General features: G+C 43.7%; 1 protein-coding gene across 2 annotated transcripts in view; it reads right to left on the bottom strand.

Annotated features, from left to right (window-relative positions):
* Positions 1-15276, bottom strand: part of KIAA1210 — a 42050-nt gene extending 26774 nt beyond the window's left edge. The window contains exons 1-2 of one of the 2 annotated variants that reach the window (XM_081178974.1): positions 14988-15276; positions 9868-9912 (exon numbers count right to left, since the gene is read on the bottom strand). In XM_081178974.1, coding sequence (XP_081035100.1) covers positions 9868-9912; positions 14988-15022 — 80 coding nt within the window. In that variant the 5' untranslated portion in view covers positions 15023-15276. Of the gene's footprint in view, positions 1-5289; positions 5566-9867; positions 9913-14987 lie in introns of those variants that run through there. The other variant, XM_081178975.1, reaches the window with a different exon arrangement.
* Positions 15277-17795: the final 2519 nt, after the last annotated feature.

The raw sequence follows: 17795 nt of genomic DNA, 5'->3' as shown, positions 1-17795 counted from the left end.
GTTTGCTACGTAGCAGTCAAGCCAAGGGAACAAATGCCTCTTTGAGCCACAGATCTTGAATTTCATGCTGCCTCGATTTCTCCCCACCTATACGGCACTGCCTCAGTAATAGAAATCTCCCGACACAGGCATTCAAGGCAAGCCAAATGTCATAAACGAATACACATCCTAAAGAGATGCAGTTGGGCTGCTGTCACTTGGTCACTCTGAACTTCTGCTGAGTTCACACAATCTGGGCACCGTGGGTAACCCAGAATGTTCAATGTGGCTGGGGATGAAGGAGTCACTCGCAGCATCTCCACTAGCTATTCCACACGCACAGGGGCATCTCCCAGTCAGAAGAAACCTGTTCTGTCTCCAGAAGGAATCCAGTGTCTGGGCAGGGAGGAGAAAGAAGGCCCATTGCCTTATACCTTCCCTGCTGTGGCACACCCACCCTCCGAACTAAGGTTGGTGAGCCTGTAGTTGTCCAAATGTTGCTGAACTACAACTTCCAACATCCCTGACCAATCACCATGCTGACTGTGGTAGAGGGGCGCTGGGAGTCCACACACACCTGGAATGCTGCAAGATCACCATTGCTGCTCTAGGTCAAGCACAGGTGAGAAGCTAGATGAAAACCACACTCCACACACTATGTGTCAGCACACTGATGTATGCTATCACCCACACACACCTATGACCTGGGCTGGGCTGGGCTGCGCTGAGGACACCTTTAGTTCCCTTGTCTCAGGAGTTAGGGAAACTCAGGCAGAGGGGGAGCAAATGCAACTCTATCCAGCCCTCCCCAAGCTACACCCCTCACTGGCCTGCCCTCAAATGTGTCTTTCCCTGACTGGAATGTGTCCTGAAAGTCTGATTATGCCAAGCAGGAGATAACCAGAGCATGCACCACTCTGGCAAGACAGTGCACAGGCAGGTAAGGTCTCAGCCATTGTACCAGGTGGAACAGGTAGGCAGAATTGATCCGTGCCTCCATAGACAGCTATGAGTCCAAAATTACCCTCAGGCTACGCATCTGGTCCTTCAGGGGCACAGCTACCCCATTCAGGACTCCCCATCCCCTGTCCCCGAGAAACAGTACTTCTGTCTTGTCAGGATTCAACCTCAATCCGTTAACTGCCATCCATCCTCCAACCGCCTCCAGACACTCACACAGGACCTTCACTGCCTTCACCGGTTCTGATTTAAAGGAGAGGTAGAGCTGAGTATAATGGTGAACACCCAGCCCAAATCCCCGGATGGTTTCATATAGATGTTTAAATTCCCTCCTCATTTTTCATACAGCAAGATGGTCAACAACAACAATGGCTTTTTAAATAAAAAAATGCACAGGCCTTTAGATTTGGTAGGATACCATGTGTGATTTTCCTCTGGCTGCAGCTGTATTTGGATTTAGTTGAGGTTTGTTGTACAGTGGTGCCCCGCAAGACGAATGCCTCGCAAGACGGAAAACTCGCTAGACGAAAGAGTTTTCCGTTTTGGAAGTGCTTCGCAAAACGAATTTCCTATGGGTTTGCTTCGCAAGACGACAATGTCTTGCAAGTTCCTGCTGGTTTTTTTCCTCCCCCCTTTTTCTAAGCCGCTAAGCCGCTTATCAGCTGATCCGACCAGCAGATAAGCCGCTAAAAGCCGCTAATAGCGCTAATAGCGCTAATCCACTAATCCGTCAATGGGCTTGCTTCGCAAGACGAAAAAACCGCTAGACAAGAGAATCACAGAATGGATTCTTTTCCTCTTGTGAGGTACCACTATATTAAGATGTGCTTGTTTTTTAAGAATGGCTCCTTCAATGATAACCAGTGGATATGTCTATAACAGCCTCTATTTATTTTTGATTTAGCCGTTCCTGTTTTTCTCCCTCAAGTGCTACACTATTTTAAGAGGAGATTTTGCTACTTCATAAAATACTCCTTTTTTAAAACAGTATTTTGAGGTTCTTCTTGCTTCTTCGTTGAGAAGCAGGTCCCATATACCAAACATCCAGTTCCACCACCCAAGATTTTTTTTTTTTAATGCACCACAGCTGGGGAAGGATCCTAAGTCTATGGTAGTGTTTTTGCTTTTACATGCAGGAGATTCCTGGTTCAATCCCCAGTATCTCCAGGTTGGGCTGGGAAAGACACCCGCCCAACCCAAAATCCTAGAGAGCCATAGCTAGTCAGTACAGACAATACTCAGGTAGAGGGACCAGTGCTCTGACTCTGTATAAGGTAATTATCTATGTTCCTGGGGCTTTATTGTCCTGTTGGTTCAGGAACTTACCTGAGACACTCCACCCACCCATTGCTCCCCTGTACAAAAACCACGTTAGAGTTTCTTTCTTTTTTTAAAAAAAAGAAACTGAAAATTAGCATAGTTCTGCCCCCTCTCCCAACAGCTTTTCTCTCCCACCTCTACCCATTACAAGGAAGTTATGGTATTGTATTTCTGGTGTTAGGTCAGAGCTTAAGTCTAAAAATGCTTGGGTTTTTTTCTTTTCTTTTCAAAATACCAGGAAAGACTCTGAGGTTCTAAGAAAAAGAGTCAATTATGCATCAATTGGTAGATTAAAAACAATACAACAACCAGCTCCAATGGGGAACAGGAGGCAGTTTAGACAAAATTGAATTCCCCTTCCATCCCTTGCTGGCAGACTTGATTCCAAGTGTATTCAATGCAGATGTTTCATGGTCAGGGAATTCCAATATGGAAGGGTACACTTTTGGCACGCATTCTTGGAGGGACACTTGCCATAAACATTTAATCTCCAAGCCAAAACAAAAACTTATTTCCCCCACCTCTGGGGGGAAAAAACCCCAGCTCCCCATCCTTGAGCCTCTAGATTGTAAATGAAAGGCAGGCATTGTGGTTTCAGTTCTTGCACTGCCAACAAGCTCTCTTCAGTCAACTTACCAGGGGTTGGGGGGCTGGAATCCAGTTGCAAAGTAAGCTGCACACATATTCATGGGAGAGGGAGGCATTTAGTGCCTGCTTATGCGCTGCTTTTAATAGCCACTCCTTACCCCTGGGAGGATGCATAGGAAGATGCCTCAAGCCAACTTTCCTCAACCTGGTAATCACCACATGTTTTTTGACCTCAATACCCATCTGCCCCAGCTAGCACAGCCAATGGTCAGGAACAATGAGAGTTGTCATTCAGCAACATCTGGAAAGCCCCAGGTTGAGGAAGGCCATACTAAGCTATAACCACTGGTCCACAACAGTAGCCCAGTGTGATCTACTCTGATTGGTAGTGGCTCACCAAGTGAAGGCTTTGCTGAGATCTGCTACCCAAACCAGGTAACTGGGGATGTCAGGAATTGAACAGGAGAGCTTCTACATCAAGCCAATGGGCCACACCTCCTTTCCCCCGTGTTTGCTTAGACCATCCAAAGACAGTACAGTGGTACCTTGGTTCTCAAACTTAATGTGATCTGGTAAGGTAAAGGTAAAGGGACCCCTGACCATTAGGTTCAGTCGCGGACGACTCTGGGGTTGCGGCGCTCATCTCGCTTTATTGGCCAAGGGAGCTGGAGTACAGCTTCTGGGTCATGTGGCCAGCATGACTAAGCCGCTTCTGGAGAACCAAAGCAGTGCACGGAAGCGCCGTTTACCTTCCCGCCGGAGCGGTAGCTATTTATCTACTTGCACTTTGATGTGCTTTTGAACTGCTAGGATGGCAGGAGCAGGGACCGAGTAACAGGAGCTCACCCCATCACGGGATTCGAACCACCGACCTTCTGATCGGCAAGTCCTATGCTCTGTGGTTTAACCCACAGTGCCACCCGCGTCCCATCCATTCTGGTAGTCCGTTCCAAAAACAAAGCGTTCTAAAACCAAGGCGCACTTTCCCACGGAAAGTAATGCAAAACAGATTAATCCATTCCAGACTTTTAAAAACAACCCGTAAAACAGCATTTTAACATGAATTTTACTACAGTGGTACCTCGCAAGACGAATGCCTCGCAAGACGAAAAACGCGCAAGACGAAAGAGTTTTCCGTTTTTTGAGTCGTTCTGCAAGACGAATTTCCCTATGGGCTTGCTTCGCAAGACGAAACATCTTGCGAGTTCTTGCGAGTTTGTTTCCTTTTTCTTAAAGCCGCTAAGCCGTTAATAGCCGCTAAGCCGCTAATAGCCATGCTTCGCAAGACGAAAAAACCGCAAGACGAAGAGACTCGCGGAACGGATTAATTTCGTCTTGCGAGGCACCACTGTATCTAACGAGACCACTGATCCATAAAATAAAAGCAATAATCAATATACTGTACTATAAAATAAATAAGACAGTATTGTAGATGATAAAAATTAACAGAAAAAGTCTCAAAAACAAAAACGCAAAATAAATAGCAAAAACAAAAGCACCAAACTTATTCCATTTCGGAAGTCTGTTTGACTTCTGAAATGTTCGAAAACCAAGGCACAGCTTCTGATTGGTGCAGGCGCCCCCCCCCACCCCACCCCAAAGAGCAGACAACCGTATCAGATGTTTGGCTTCCGAAAAACATTTGAATACCGAACATTTCCGGGTTTTCAGCGTTTGGGAACCAAGGTACGACCGTGTTGCCTGCCTTTCTGGTCTGGAAAAAAATTACTGTGTTCTGCAGGATAACACAGGACAGTAATACTGTATTTACTTACTTATTTACTTTAAATGTTTTGATATCACTACTGATTTTTTTAAAAAATAAAATAAAATACAGTGCCATAGAATTAAACCATATTAAAAAGTTAGAACCAGATATCAGCTGTTACGGAGAGACCTATTCTTAATTGCCAGCAGAAGCCTGACTGAATAGAAAAGTTTTCAGCTGCGTTTGAAATCTGGCACAGAAGGCGCCCAATGAATCTCTACTGGCAGAGAGATTTGACAATAATGGGCCCATGACACTAAAGGCTCAGTTTCTTGTTCTTGTCAAATGAGCCTCACCAGCTTGGGGAATGACCAACAACACTCCTGCCATTGATCTCAGTGATGGAACTGGGATTATACTTATTTATTTATTATCCACCCTTTGCACCCAAAGTCCCAGGGCAGTTTACAAAATTAAAACACACCATTCAAAAAAGTAGCTTAAAACAACATACAATCATAAAAATAAGGTGGGTCCTATGAATTTACACCTCAAGTATCAAAAGCTAGGATACAGAGATTTGTCTTCAGCATCCTGCAGAAGCTGCATAATGAAGGTGTCAGATGTGGAGGAAGTTCCACAACTTAGGGGCCACCACAGAGAATGCCCACCAACCTGTCACCACAAGGTTGGCAGTCCAGCTCCCATCCACCCCCCTAACCCAGACATACAACGTCCATGACCTACCTTAGGAACACAGACAAGCAGCAGAGGACTGTGTCAGGGGAACATCCACAAGGAGAAATTTACAAAAATAAGAAATGGGCGTGACTCACACTCCAGCTCTCACCTGGGACAAAAAAAGTCCACATTCCCTTCTGCCTCACACCTGGGAAGGGCCACAGTTCTGTGCACTCCAGGAACATGAAACCACTTCCACTAGTCCAGACCACATCCAGCCTCTCACCCAAGAAATGACCTACAGGTGTGTTTCCCAAACTTGGGTCTCCAGCTGTTTGGGGACTACAAATCCCATCAGTCCTAGCTAGCAGATCCAGTAGCCATGGATGATGAGAACTGTAGTACAAAAACAGTGATTTCCACTACAGGTAAATGGAAATCTCAGGACACACTAACAAAAGAAGAGTAGATTTGCAAATTAAGTGAGTATATAGAATTGGCAAAAATTAACTTCAGTTATAAGATACCAATCAAATCAAAAGTTAAGAATGGAGTAGAAGTATTTCGAAGATTATATGTCAAAATATTGTTCTAAAATCGACATGCTAATAGGCTTAGAATAAAAAAATATAAGCAATAATAAAACCAATAAAGAAAGAAGGAAAAATCAGAATTTAACAAAAATAATTTATTATAGAATGCAAAGAAAAAAGGTAGAAGGAAATATAAAGAAGTTGAATTGCTGTGGAGGGAAATAGAGGGTAGGTGGTGGCTTTTATAATTAACTGTATAATTATGTAGCTGTTGTAATTTAGATATTATATTTTATATGAGGGAATCATTGGGAATTTTGGTTATTATGTATATATGTTAAGTTTCAATAAAGATCTTTGAACATGAAAAAGAAAAAGAAAATAAACTCCCACCGACAAAAGCCTCTCACGGGCAGCTGCTTTTTACAAGGTAGATAGGTGGCCTGATGTTAACTAGTTCTTCTTCTTATTATTATTATTATTATTATAACAAACTTTACTGAAATGTTTTGAAACAATTACCAAGCATAAAGTGTTGTCTTCTAGAATGAGTACATGTGCAGATGTTAAGCCTTGCATGCAGTTGTGCACATGGCATCAAAACAGACGGAAAACAGATTAAGCTCACACCCACAAGGTATACTATCTAGAGCACTAAGATAATTTCCCCGTACTGGCTGGTATCTAAGGGGGAGTTACTGCACTATTGTTAATAAAGCATATATTTGAGTTCCATTGCCTCTCCCCACGCTGCCTCTTCCAGCCAGCTGCCTTCTCTCCCTCTTTCCTTCCTTCTGGTGCAGGATATCTGTTTATGCTTTGTACCGTATTAATGTAACGTTCTTATAAGTTAGCTCTGTATTTGTGTAATATTTGTCGCTTAAGTGGTCTGTTCTTGCCTAAAGTTTTCTGCACATTGCACAGAGAGAGTGTGTGTGTTCTAGAAATGGTGTGAATAAATAAATAAAGTAAGTATCAATAGTCTGATCACCACATTGTGCACCAGCTCGACCTCCCGAATGAGGCCCAAGGGCAGCCTACATATACAGTGCACTGCAGCAATCTAGCCTTGAGGTTCCCAATCCATAAACTCCAACATAATAATGATCACCTCCGTATTTGATAACTTACCGTATTTTGCGCCCCATAAGACGCTCCGGCCCATAAGACGCACCTAGTTTTTTGGGGGGGAAATAAAGGGAAAAAATTATTTCCCCCCCAGGCTGGGGCAGCCCGAGCTTCCCCCGACCCCAGCCCCCAAACAGGCAGCTCTCTGCAAGCCGTGGGAGCCCAGCGGTGGTTCCCGCTGCTTGAGGAGAGATCCGCGAAGCCTGCACGTGCTGGGATCAGCGCTTGCAGGCTTCGGGATGCCTGCAACTCTCCCCAAGCAGTGGGAACGTTCCCGCTGCTTGGGGAGAGATCCGCGAAGCCTGCGCGTGCTGGGATCAGCGCTTGCAGGCTTCGGGATGCCTGCAACTCTCCCCAAGCAGTGGGAACGTTCCCGCTGCTTGGGGAGAGATCCGCGAAGCCTGCACGTGCTGGGATCAGCGCTTGCAGGCTTCGGGATGCCTGCAACTCTCCCCAAGCAGTGGGAACGTTCCCGCTGCTTGGGGAGAGATCCGCGAAGCCTGCGCGTGCTGGGATCAGCGCTTGCAGGCTTCGGGATGCCTGCAACTCTCCCCAAGCAGTGGGAACGTTCCCGCTGCTTGGGGAGAGATCCGCGAAGCCTGCACGTGCTGGGATCAGCGCTTGCAGGCTTCGGGATGCCTGCAACTCTCCCCAAGCAGTGGGAACGTTCCCGCTGCTTGGGGAGAGATCCGCGAAGCCTGCGCGTGCTGGGATCAGCGCGGGCAGGCTTCGGGATGCCTGCAACTCTCCCCAAGCAGTGGGAACGTTCCCGCTGCTTGAGGAGAGGTCCGCGAAGCCTGGAGAGCGAGAGGGGTCGGTGCGCACCTACCGCTCTCGCTCTCCAGGCTTCAGCGAAAGCCTGCATTCGCCCCATAAGACGCACCCACATTTCCCCTTCATTTTTGGAGGGGAAAAAGTGCGTCTTATAGGGCGAAAAATACGGTATGCAACAAAAATTATGTGGCTGGATTTCCCTGACCATACTGCGGTCTATGAAGGTCTTCGTATGTTCTCACTTTGCACTAGCAATAGGTCGGCGCTGCTGGTTTGAGATAAGGGGGAAAGGATTGAGGCACAGGAGAGGAGAACTAAATATAATTTACGGCACATTTTTAGGGGTGTCCAATCTCAAGTCTGCCCAAAGGTTTGCATGCCAAATATTTTGTGTAGCTTCTGACATGCTAGAATATAATAAGAAGCTGTGGTTCTATATTTTGACATAAAATCTTCGAAATACTTCCACTCCATTCTTAACTTTTGATTTCACTGATATGTTATAATTGAAGTTAATTTTGCCCATTCTATATACTCACTTAATTTACAAATCCACTCTTCCTTTGTTGGTGTGTCCTGGGATTTCCATTTAGTGGCAATCACTACCCTGGCAGCTGTTCTTGCATATAAAAAGATATTTTTTTTCATACGTGGTATGTCTTTGCCAACCAACCCTAACAGATAAGCTTCGTGTTTTTTTATCAAGGTTTTTTTTAGCATTTTCTTAAGTTCCTCGTGTATTATTCCCCAAAACTTCTTTATTTCCTTGCAACCCCAACACATATGAATTATCATTCCAGGTTTTTTGTTACATTTCCAACAAATGTTGGATTTTAATTTATAAATTTTGGCGAGTTTACCTGGTGTTAAATACCACCTGTAAAACATTTTAACAAAATTTTCCTTATCATATAGCAGGCGGTAAAGTGAATATCCTCACGCCAGAGTTTCTCCCACTGTTCTAAATATAAAGCGTGGCCGATATCTTGTGCCCATTTGACCATTGTTTCTTTTACCTCTTCATCCATCAAATCATACTCCAATAACAGAGTGTAAATTTTCAATAATAATTTCCTATTGTTTTGTAATGTAATGGTGCTAAATAGTGATTGTTCAAAATATTGTCAAAATATTGTTCTAAAAATGACATGCTAATAGGCTTAGAATAAAAAATGTAAGCAATAACAAAACCAATAAAGAAAAGGAAAAATCAGAATTTAACAAAAATAATTTATTACAGAATGCTGGGGGGGGAAAGGTAGAAAGAAATACAAAGAAGTTGAATTGCTGTGGAGGGAAGTAGAGGGTGAGTGCTGCATTTTATAATTAAGTGTATAATTATGCAGCTGTTATAATTTAGATATTATATTTTATGTGAGGGGATCATTGGGAATTTTGGTTATTATGTAGACAGTATATGTTATGTTTCAATAAAGATTTTTTGGGGGGAAGACCCCCCAAAAAGAAGCTATGGTTCTAGACCCATCTTGCTCAATATCCTATTTTAACAGTGGCCAACAAGAAGTCTATTGAAAGCACACAAGCAAGACCTGACTGCAATTGAACTCTCCCCTCACCATGGTTTTCAGAACTTGGTACAGTGGTACCTCGGGTTAAGAACTTAATTCGTTCCGGAGGCCCGTTCTTAACCTGAAACTGTTCTTAACCTGAGGTACCACTTTAGTTAATGGGGCCTCCTGCTGCTGCCGCCGCACAATTTCTGTTCTCATCCTGAAGCAAAGTTCTTAACCCGAGGTACTATTTCTGGGTTAGCGGAGTCTATAACCCGAGGTTCCACTGTACTCTAGTCTCTGCCACTGGAGGCAGAACGTAATCCTCAGGGTTAGCAGTCATTGATAATCTACTTCTCTAAGAAACAGCAAACCTTCAGAATCAAAATTACGCCACTTTTGCAAACAACACGGATTTAATTCGCACTCTGAGCTCCAGAAAGGCAGACAATATGGGGAAAGAAAAGAGAGAGAGAAAGAAATAAGTACAGCAGAGTTTTTTTGTTGGCATAGGCAAAGTTCAGAGGTATACAGCACCCCTTGCCATGCAGAAGGAAGATGTTCTGTGAAGTGAATACAATACAACCCTAAAGAGAGTGAGAGAGTGTGTGTCCATGCACACACACACACACACACACGCACGCACTACAAGACCAGAGTGGTCAAATTAAAAGTTTCATCTTACCTATTTCGGCATTCTGATTGAGATCTCACAGACCAACGACCACACCTAGGGATGCGGGAGGGGCGCAGATATTCAGTTTGGATTGCAATTTAATGTGAATCAGATTCACACTTACCAAAACAATACACAAACAAAAAGTTAAATTTATTATTATTATTATTATTATTATTATTATTATTATTATTATTATTAAAATAATTTTCTTATTTGTACCCCACCCATCTGACTGGCTTGCCCCGGCCACTCTGGGCAGCTTCCAACAAATATAAAACATCAAACATAAAAACCTCCCTGTCTTCAGGGGTCTTCCAAAAGTTGTATAGTTATTTACAACACAACTATCCTTTAAAATTTTCATTTCTCTGAATTTTGTGATGTAGTTTTCCAACAAATAACAAACAAACAAAAACCCAATTTGTGCAATAATGTGTATATTAGGGAAAGTGTGCATACAAAAGCATATATTAATGATAACGCACACACAAATGCATTTATGTTAGGGGAAATTGCTTTGCAAAGATGTGTTACATTAGGGAAAACTGCATACAAAAATGTATATATTAAAAGCAATGCTCGTGAAAACGCTGACAAATTTTCATGAGGACTACTGAAGTGGAAATGCGACAAACTGAATTTAATATGGGGAAAATGATAAAGTATGGGAAACTGAAACTGGCAGATTCACCCATTCCTAATTACAACTAGGTTTCCCAGGTCACAACCAAGAGATGGACTGTATTCAGATGCCATAATAAACCATATTTATTGCCATGGTTTAGAGCAGTGATGGCGAACCTTTCAGAGACCAAGTGCCCAAACTGCAACCCAAACCCACTTATCGCAAAGTGCCAACACGGCAATTTAACCTGTGTCTCTCATTTTTTCTGTGCGTTTCACTTTTCTTCTTTATGACTGCTGCTGTAATAAATAATGCTTCCTAAAAGTTATTGCATTACATTCTTCATTAAATTATCTTTCCATTGATATATAATTTTATAGTATAATTCAGTGCTTTTTTTCCAAAAAGAAAAAATGTTTAGGGGTACTGTCATTTTGACTCAAGTAAATTGCCACCGGGGGAAAATAAATACAGTTCAAATTGGGGAAAATAAATACAGTGAATTTCTTCGCCCATTAAATTCACAAAATGTTTGGGGGTATGCATTCCCCTGCATCACCACAGAAAAAAAAAGCACTGGTATTACTCCAAAACAAAGTGGTGTTATGAACCATCAAACCTCGGAAATACATTTTTTCCAGAAGGTTCCACAATTTTGGCCACTATTGTACACTGGAGGGCTGTACCAAGAGCCACCATCTCCCAATTTTTAATATGAGATAGTAATGATTATCTGCATGCGCACATACAAATAAATATTTTTTATATAAAAAAACCAGACAGATGTGCGGGGTATAAATAATATATATTATTTTTATATTTTGCCATTTCTTTGGCTGCCGTTTGATCGCAGCCTCCACGGAATGGATTTCTCTGTTGACTTCTGCGGGAAAGCACAGCGAACTTGTAAACCCAGCAGACCCGTCTTAGGTTGCCGTCTTTATATGCTTACTGAATTGGGAGTTAAGCCCTGCTGAACTCAGGGTGGCTTACTCCCAAGTAAAGATGTAAAATTTCTGGAAATTTTGAAGCCATGCGGGGAGGGGAACGGTTTTTGACCTGTTTTTTTCTGGGGGGAGGGGAAAATGGACAAATTGGAAAAATTGAAAAAAACGTTCAGGGTGGAGTAGTTTTACAAATTGCGTGAAACAGAGTGTAGATAAAAGTATTATGCTTGCAATAAAATGGGTAGCCACCCCCTTTCCCTCAAAAGCAACAAAAAAAGCAAGAAACCATAAACATAAAAAATAATCAGATTTGCCCCTTAGCACCAACAGCACATAAAGTTAAGGTCCGCCTCAATATTTAAGCTCCATAGAAAGTCTACCCTTTGAGCAGTGCTTTTTAAAAAAACAAAACCAGAAGACACAACATATACATGCGGTTCATTCTATCTCATTTTCTGAACTACAGTGGTACCTCGGGTTAAATACTAAATTCGTTCCGGAGGTCCGTTCTTAACCTGAAACTGTTCTTAACCTGAAGCACCACTTTAGCTAATGGGGCCTCCTGCTGCTGCCGCGCTGCCGGAGCACGATTTCTGTTCTCATCCTGAAGCAAAGTTCTTAACCCGAGGTACTATTTCTGGGTTTGCGGAGTCTATAACCTGAAGCATATGTAACCCGAGGTACCACTGTAATGCTATCATTTTCTATTTCTTCTTGTTCTTCCTCTTTCTTATTTTTCTCATGGAGTTTTAAAAAACTGCTTTGGGGGAAAACGTGGGTGGGGTGGGATAGATACCTGTCTCCCCCCCCCCAATTTTACCAATTCCCCCCCCCCAAGCCTTTCCATCTCTACTTGAGGACAGCCGTGGCAAAGCATAAGGCAATTTTTTTGCATGCCAGGCCCAGAAGTAACCAACATCCAGTTACTGAATAGTATGTTGCACTAAGGCTCAAACTCTGTTTGAATGGAAAAGGAGTGTGAGTGTGTGTGTGTGTGTGTGTGTGTGTGTGTGTGTGTGTGTGTGTTTAATTGAATTTGTTATTATATACAGTATTATACATCGCATGATGGTAAGAGAGCTTTCTAAACAGTTTACAGAAATATACAACAGAATATTAAAATGATTGATAAAACAGTTAAAAGCAGGTATTTAAGAGTATTCAAAAGATGATTAAAGTCAGCAGTGGTTAAAAGGAAGTACCGTAAATCGCAAGCAGCTTCTACGTGTCCAGGTGGGCTGGCCCTAACCAAAATGTTTTGAGCAGTTGCCAGAAAAGGTACAGTGAGAGCACCTGCCTGGTGTCAATCGGCAGGCAGCTCCAAAGTGGGGGTGCTGGAAGGCCTGGAAAGAAGCCGGGAAAATTGGGGGGGGGGGGGAACCAGGCACAAAACCCTGGTTTCTCTCCTCCCCCCAATTTTCCTGGTTGTTGTTTTTTCTTCCAGGCCTTCCCATCTCTACTCCCAAGTGGGAAAACTGACTGGTGGGAGGCCCTGGCGCATCAAAAGTCAATGCCTGCTCAGCCCCTCACTCACTTGCCAGGCCCTGGTGCCGCAGGCTTTGAACAGCATGCAAGAGCCCTCCTCTCCTCCTCCCCCACCCCCGGCTGGGAAGCTACTGCCCTGCTGGGGCGACAGCGCATGTGCCCACAGAGAGGGCTCTGAGTGCCCTCTCTGGCACACATGCCATAGGTTTGCCCCCACTGGTTTGGAGTGACCAGAAGGTGTCTAGGTGAGCCTTGCATGTCCCCTTCTTTCGTTATCCTCCTTTAGCACACCTGAAAAGGAAGACATCAGAAGCTTTCATTACCATTTCTGATCAGCTGCAATTTAGTGTTGCATACAGACTTGACAAACTGTAGTTCACCTTAAGCATGCACACTGCCTTGCCCCTGTGATTGAGGTGGCTGGGGCCATGTGACATCAGCACATTGTGTGTGCACACTGAGGGGCATGCGCACATGACATAAGTGTGTCCCACAGCATGCTCGCACCACATGCACACACTGTGGGGCAAGTCACTTGCATGCGCCACAGGGTTTGCTGATGTGTTGTGTGCACACCCCACAGCTTGCACGTGTGACACCCTGTGGCATGTGCACACGACCGCCAGGGAATTTTGAGGGGGCCCGGCCCCCTCCTTGAAATTTTTTGGGGGTCTCTGCCACCCCAATGGCGCAACTAACCTTAACTATGGTTTGCTGAAAAAAGCCAGCTTCATAACCCATGGTTTGAAAGGAGTGAAGGTTTGCTAACCTCTCACAGCTGCGCAGGCCAACCACCTGTCCATCAAACTCCCTTCCACACTGCTTCCCATGTACCCAACAGCCAACTGGAGTTGGACACTTGGGCACCACAGCAAAAGGCACTTTGCAGGCCCTCTGCTCAGCGATGCACCATGTATAGGACTGGCAAAGCTGCTTTCTGTAGAACATAAAGCGACTCCTGCTGGGTCACACCAAAACTCCATGTATCCTATTCTCATAGATGTCCATGGGAAATCCTCAAGGCAGACATGGATGCAACAGCACTCTCCAAACTTGCAACTCTCAGAAGCTGGTACACCTCTTCTGATACTACACTGGAAGTAGTACACATTTTTAAATGACTAATTCCAGTAATTGACAAGTACATATTAAAATTAATGGACCATAACTTAATAAAAAAAAGAAGAAGAAGAACACAGACATAACCCTGCTTTGTTCCATTCTTCTTCCCTTTTGCAATTTGCTGCATGGATTCCAGCCACAGAGCAATTAATCAAAACAAATAAGAACCTATTTATTTTAAAACTGCAGAAATGTTGCTTTATAATATCACACTCATTTTTAAATTTTAACAAAAACCTTCATTTTTTTCTGCAAGTGGAACACTCTCATCTTCAATTCCATTCAGTGTTTTAAATCCAACTAGTTTCCAAGAACTTGACACACTGACATATTTTCCTGCTTTCAACTTCACAAACAACTTAGCACACCTGAAAGCATCTTCTCTAACTAATAAAGCACATTAAAAAAACACTATAGAAACAATAAAAGCACATACACTTTCATACTGGAAATCCCACTTTGCATTGTTAAAAATGTCTACTCAGAAGTAAGTTCACTTCTATTCAATGAGGCTTACTTCCAGGTAACTGAATAGGATTGCAGTAATTCAGTTCATATTTATGCAGAAGCATCTCCCACTATCTCACACCACCCCAAGGTACATTTGCAACCTTAATTACCATTATCCATTTCTATATCAAAAGTTGCACTTTCAGGAAAGCCAGATAATTCATTTGGTGCTTCATCCTTTGCATGTGAAAAAAAATGGTCTTTCTTAAACACCTAAGACCTGGACATTTACACAGAGCAATTTTTTTTAAAAAAACAACCAACAGATTCTGCCTGCAGGCTTACAACCTAAAACAATTGATAAGCGGTCCCTGTTCTTGCATACAATATCATACAATGATTAAAGGAAGAAAAAGAAGTGTTTGCAAAAGTCTCCACGCTGCAAAAGAAATATGGGGGAAGGAGGTGGGAAGCGAAGAATAATTAAAGTCACTTACCTTTTAAAGTTCAGACAGCTGTAGAACGCCGCCATGGTATCTCATACACAGTCAGTGTGAGGGTATATTTAATAACTCCTCACGTGCATATAACGATGCTTCCTTCTATCAGAACTAAGCACTTAGCATCCGGCTTTCCCTCACACCAACTCGAAAGCCAGCGTGCCTATAGATTACTAGCCAGATAAAGTTCCTGATCTGAGGCCCACGGGCTCTGCTTAACAGGATTCAAAGAAGGTTGTGCTTGTTCCATACATGGGTAAGAATTGTTAACTCTCCCCTTTCCTGTCTCTGTCTCTCTCAAACTCTACAAAACCACAGCATCTCGAGCCCTAAATACCATCTGTTTGTCTCTCCGCCTCTTTCTCTCCCCCCCACCCCGCCCATGGCTAATAAGGGACTCTGCCGACTATTAAAGAACACACACTTGAAACACGCCGTACGAAAAAGGATGGGGCAAACTAGCAAGCTGCAATCCTGTTAAGAAAAAGGAGCGTTTGTTCGCAGAGGGTCCCAAATTCTATCCCAAGCAACTCCAGGAAGGGGCAGGAAAGGCTCCTGGCTGCAGCCCTGGAGAACCACTGCCTGCCAGTGCAAATCCTTAGCTATATGGACCAATAGCCCTGACTCAGTGCAAGGCAACTTTCTATATGGCAAAAATGGGGAGCCTGTGGCACCGCCCCCTCCCCCCATGCTTCTGGACTGCAAGTCCCATCAGCATTAGCCAGCAGAACCAATGATCAGGGATAATGGGCATAGCTGTCAACTTTTCCCTTTTCTTGCAAGGAATCCTATTCGGAATAAGGGTATTTCCCTTAAAAAAAGGGAAGCGTTGACAGCTATGATGATGGGAGCTGCAACATCTGGAGGGGCGATGGTTGGCTATCCCTGCTATTGGAGTGATTTCAGAAAATAGGCTGTTGTGAAATGTTGGGGCACCCAAAAGAAGCAGAACAGAAAACAGTGTCAACAGGTTAATAGCAGCAATGGAGAAGTTATTTCCTCTAGCCATTAGGAGTCTAAATTATACAGCAAGGGACATCCTTTCTAGCATGCTGCACAGCCAGTTGTTGAGGAAAGTAATTTCTCTCAGCAATGCAACAGTGTAGCTTATTCCCTCCAGCTATTTTTTTTATTAAAAAAATGAGATCCCCGTTATATTTTACTTGACAAGATTTATATAGAGTCGTACCTTGGTAGTCGAACAAAATATGCCCCATAAGTCCGTTCAATTTCCAGAACGTTCAGAAATCAAAGTGTGGCTTCCGATTGGTTGCAGGAAGCTCCTGCAGCCAATCGGAAGCCATGGAAGCCCCATCAGATGTTCAGCTTCCAAAAATAGTTTACAAACCAGAACAGTCACTTCTGGGTTTGCAGCGTTCAGGAGCCAAAACATTCAAGAACTAAATTGTTCGAAAACCAAGGTACAACTGTACCACCAAATTGACAAAAACCTCTATACCAATAAATAAAAAATACTGAAAATGAAGTCATTAAAACCAATCTTCAGCAAACTATTTTCCCTCCAGGTGTTTTGGGTAACAACCACCCTGCATCAGCCCCAACAAGCACAGCTGCACTAGCTGGAGCTGATGAGAGTAAATAATCCAGAACATCTGGGGGAACTGGGTTGGTAAATGTTGATTAAAAACAACCATTGAGGAAAGCACTGATATGGCTACTCTTCCATGCTTGGCAGCACAATCCAATGCATGTTTACTCAGAAGTTAGAGCCTGTGGATCAGGCCCTTCTAGTCCAGGGTCTTGTTCTCACGGTGGCCAAGCAGATGCCTGTGGGGAACTGGCAATTTCAAGCAGGATTCGAGCCCAAGAGACCTCTCCCCTCCTGTGGATAGCTGTCAACTTTTCCCTTTTCTTGCTAGGAATCCTGTTCGGAATAAGGGAATTTCCCTTTGAAAAAGGGAAACGTTGACAGCTATGCGCCTGTGGCTTTCTGCCACTGGTATTCAGAAGCACTACTGCCTCCAACCATGAAGGCAAGGCACAGCTCTTGTGGCTAATAGTTATTGCTAGCCTTTGTTGTTGTTGTTGTTGTTTAGTCGTTTAGTCATGTCCGACTCTTTGTGACCCCCTGGACCAGAGCACGCCAGGCCCTCCTGTCTTCCACTGCCTCCCACAGTTTGGTCAAACTCATGCTGGTAGCTTCGAGAACACTGTCCCACCATCTCGTCCTCTGCCGTCCCCTTCTCCTTGTGCCCTCCATCTTTCCCAACATCAGGGTCTTTTCCAGGGAGTCTTCTCTTCTCGTGAGGTGACCAAAGTCTTGGAGCCTCAGCTTCAGGATCTGTCCTTCCAGTCAGCACTCAGGGCTATTGCTAGCCTTACCCTCCATGAATTTGCCCAATCCTCTTTTACGGCCATCTCAATTGGGGACCGACTATTGCTGGCTCCTGCAGAAGCAAGTTCCATAGTTTATGTGCTATGTGAAGAAAAACCTGCTATTTATCTGTCCTGAGCATTTAGCTTCATTGGATGTCAAAAAGTTATATTGTTATTATAGGGGGGGCGCTTATCTTTACCTTCTTCATGCTATTTAGAATTTTATTGGTTTCCGTCATGCCAGCACCTACTCACCTTTTCCGTAAACATAAAAAAAATCTCAAATGCTGCAACCTTTCCTCATAGGAGAATTGCTCCACCGCTTCAATCATTTTGTCTGCCCTTTACAGTGGTACCTTGGGTTACATACGCTTCAGGTTACATACGCTTCAGGTTACAGACTCCACTAACCCAGAAATAGTGCTTCAGGTTAAGAACTTTGTTTCAGGATGAGAACAGAAATCGTGC

This window comes from Podarcis bocagei (assembly GCF_964188305.1).
Source record: "Podarcis bocagei genome assembly, chromosome: Z".
In the NCBI taxonomy this organism is placed as follows: domain Eukaryota; kingdom Metazoa; phylum Chordata; class Lepidosauria; order Squamata; family Lacertidae; genus Podarcis; species Podarcis bocagei.
The sequence above is the reverse complement of the archived record's forward strand: the minus strand, read 5'-3'. Positions and strand labels throughout refer to the sequence as shown.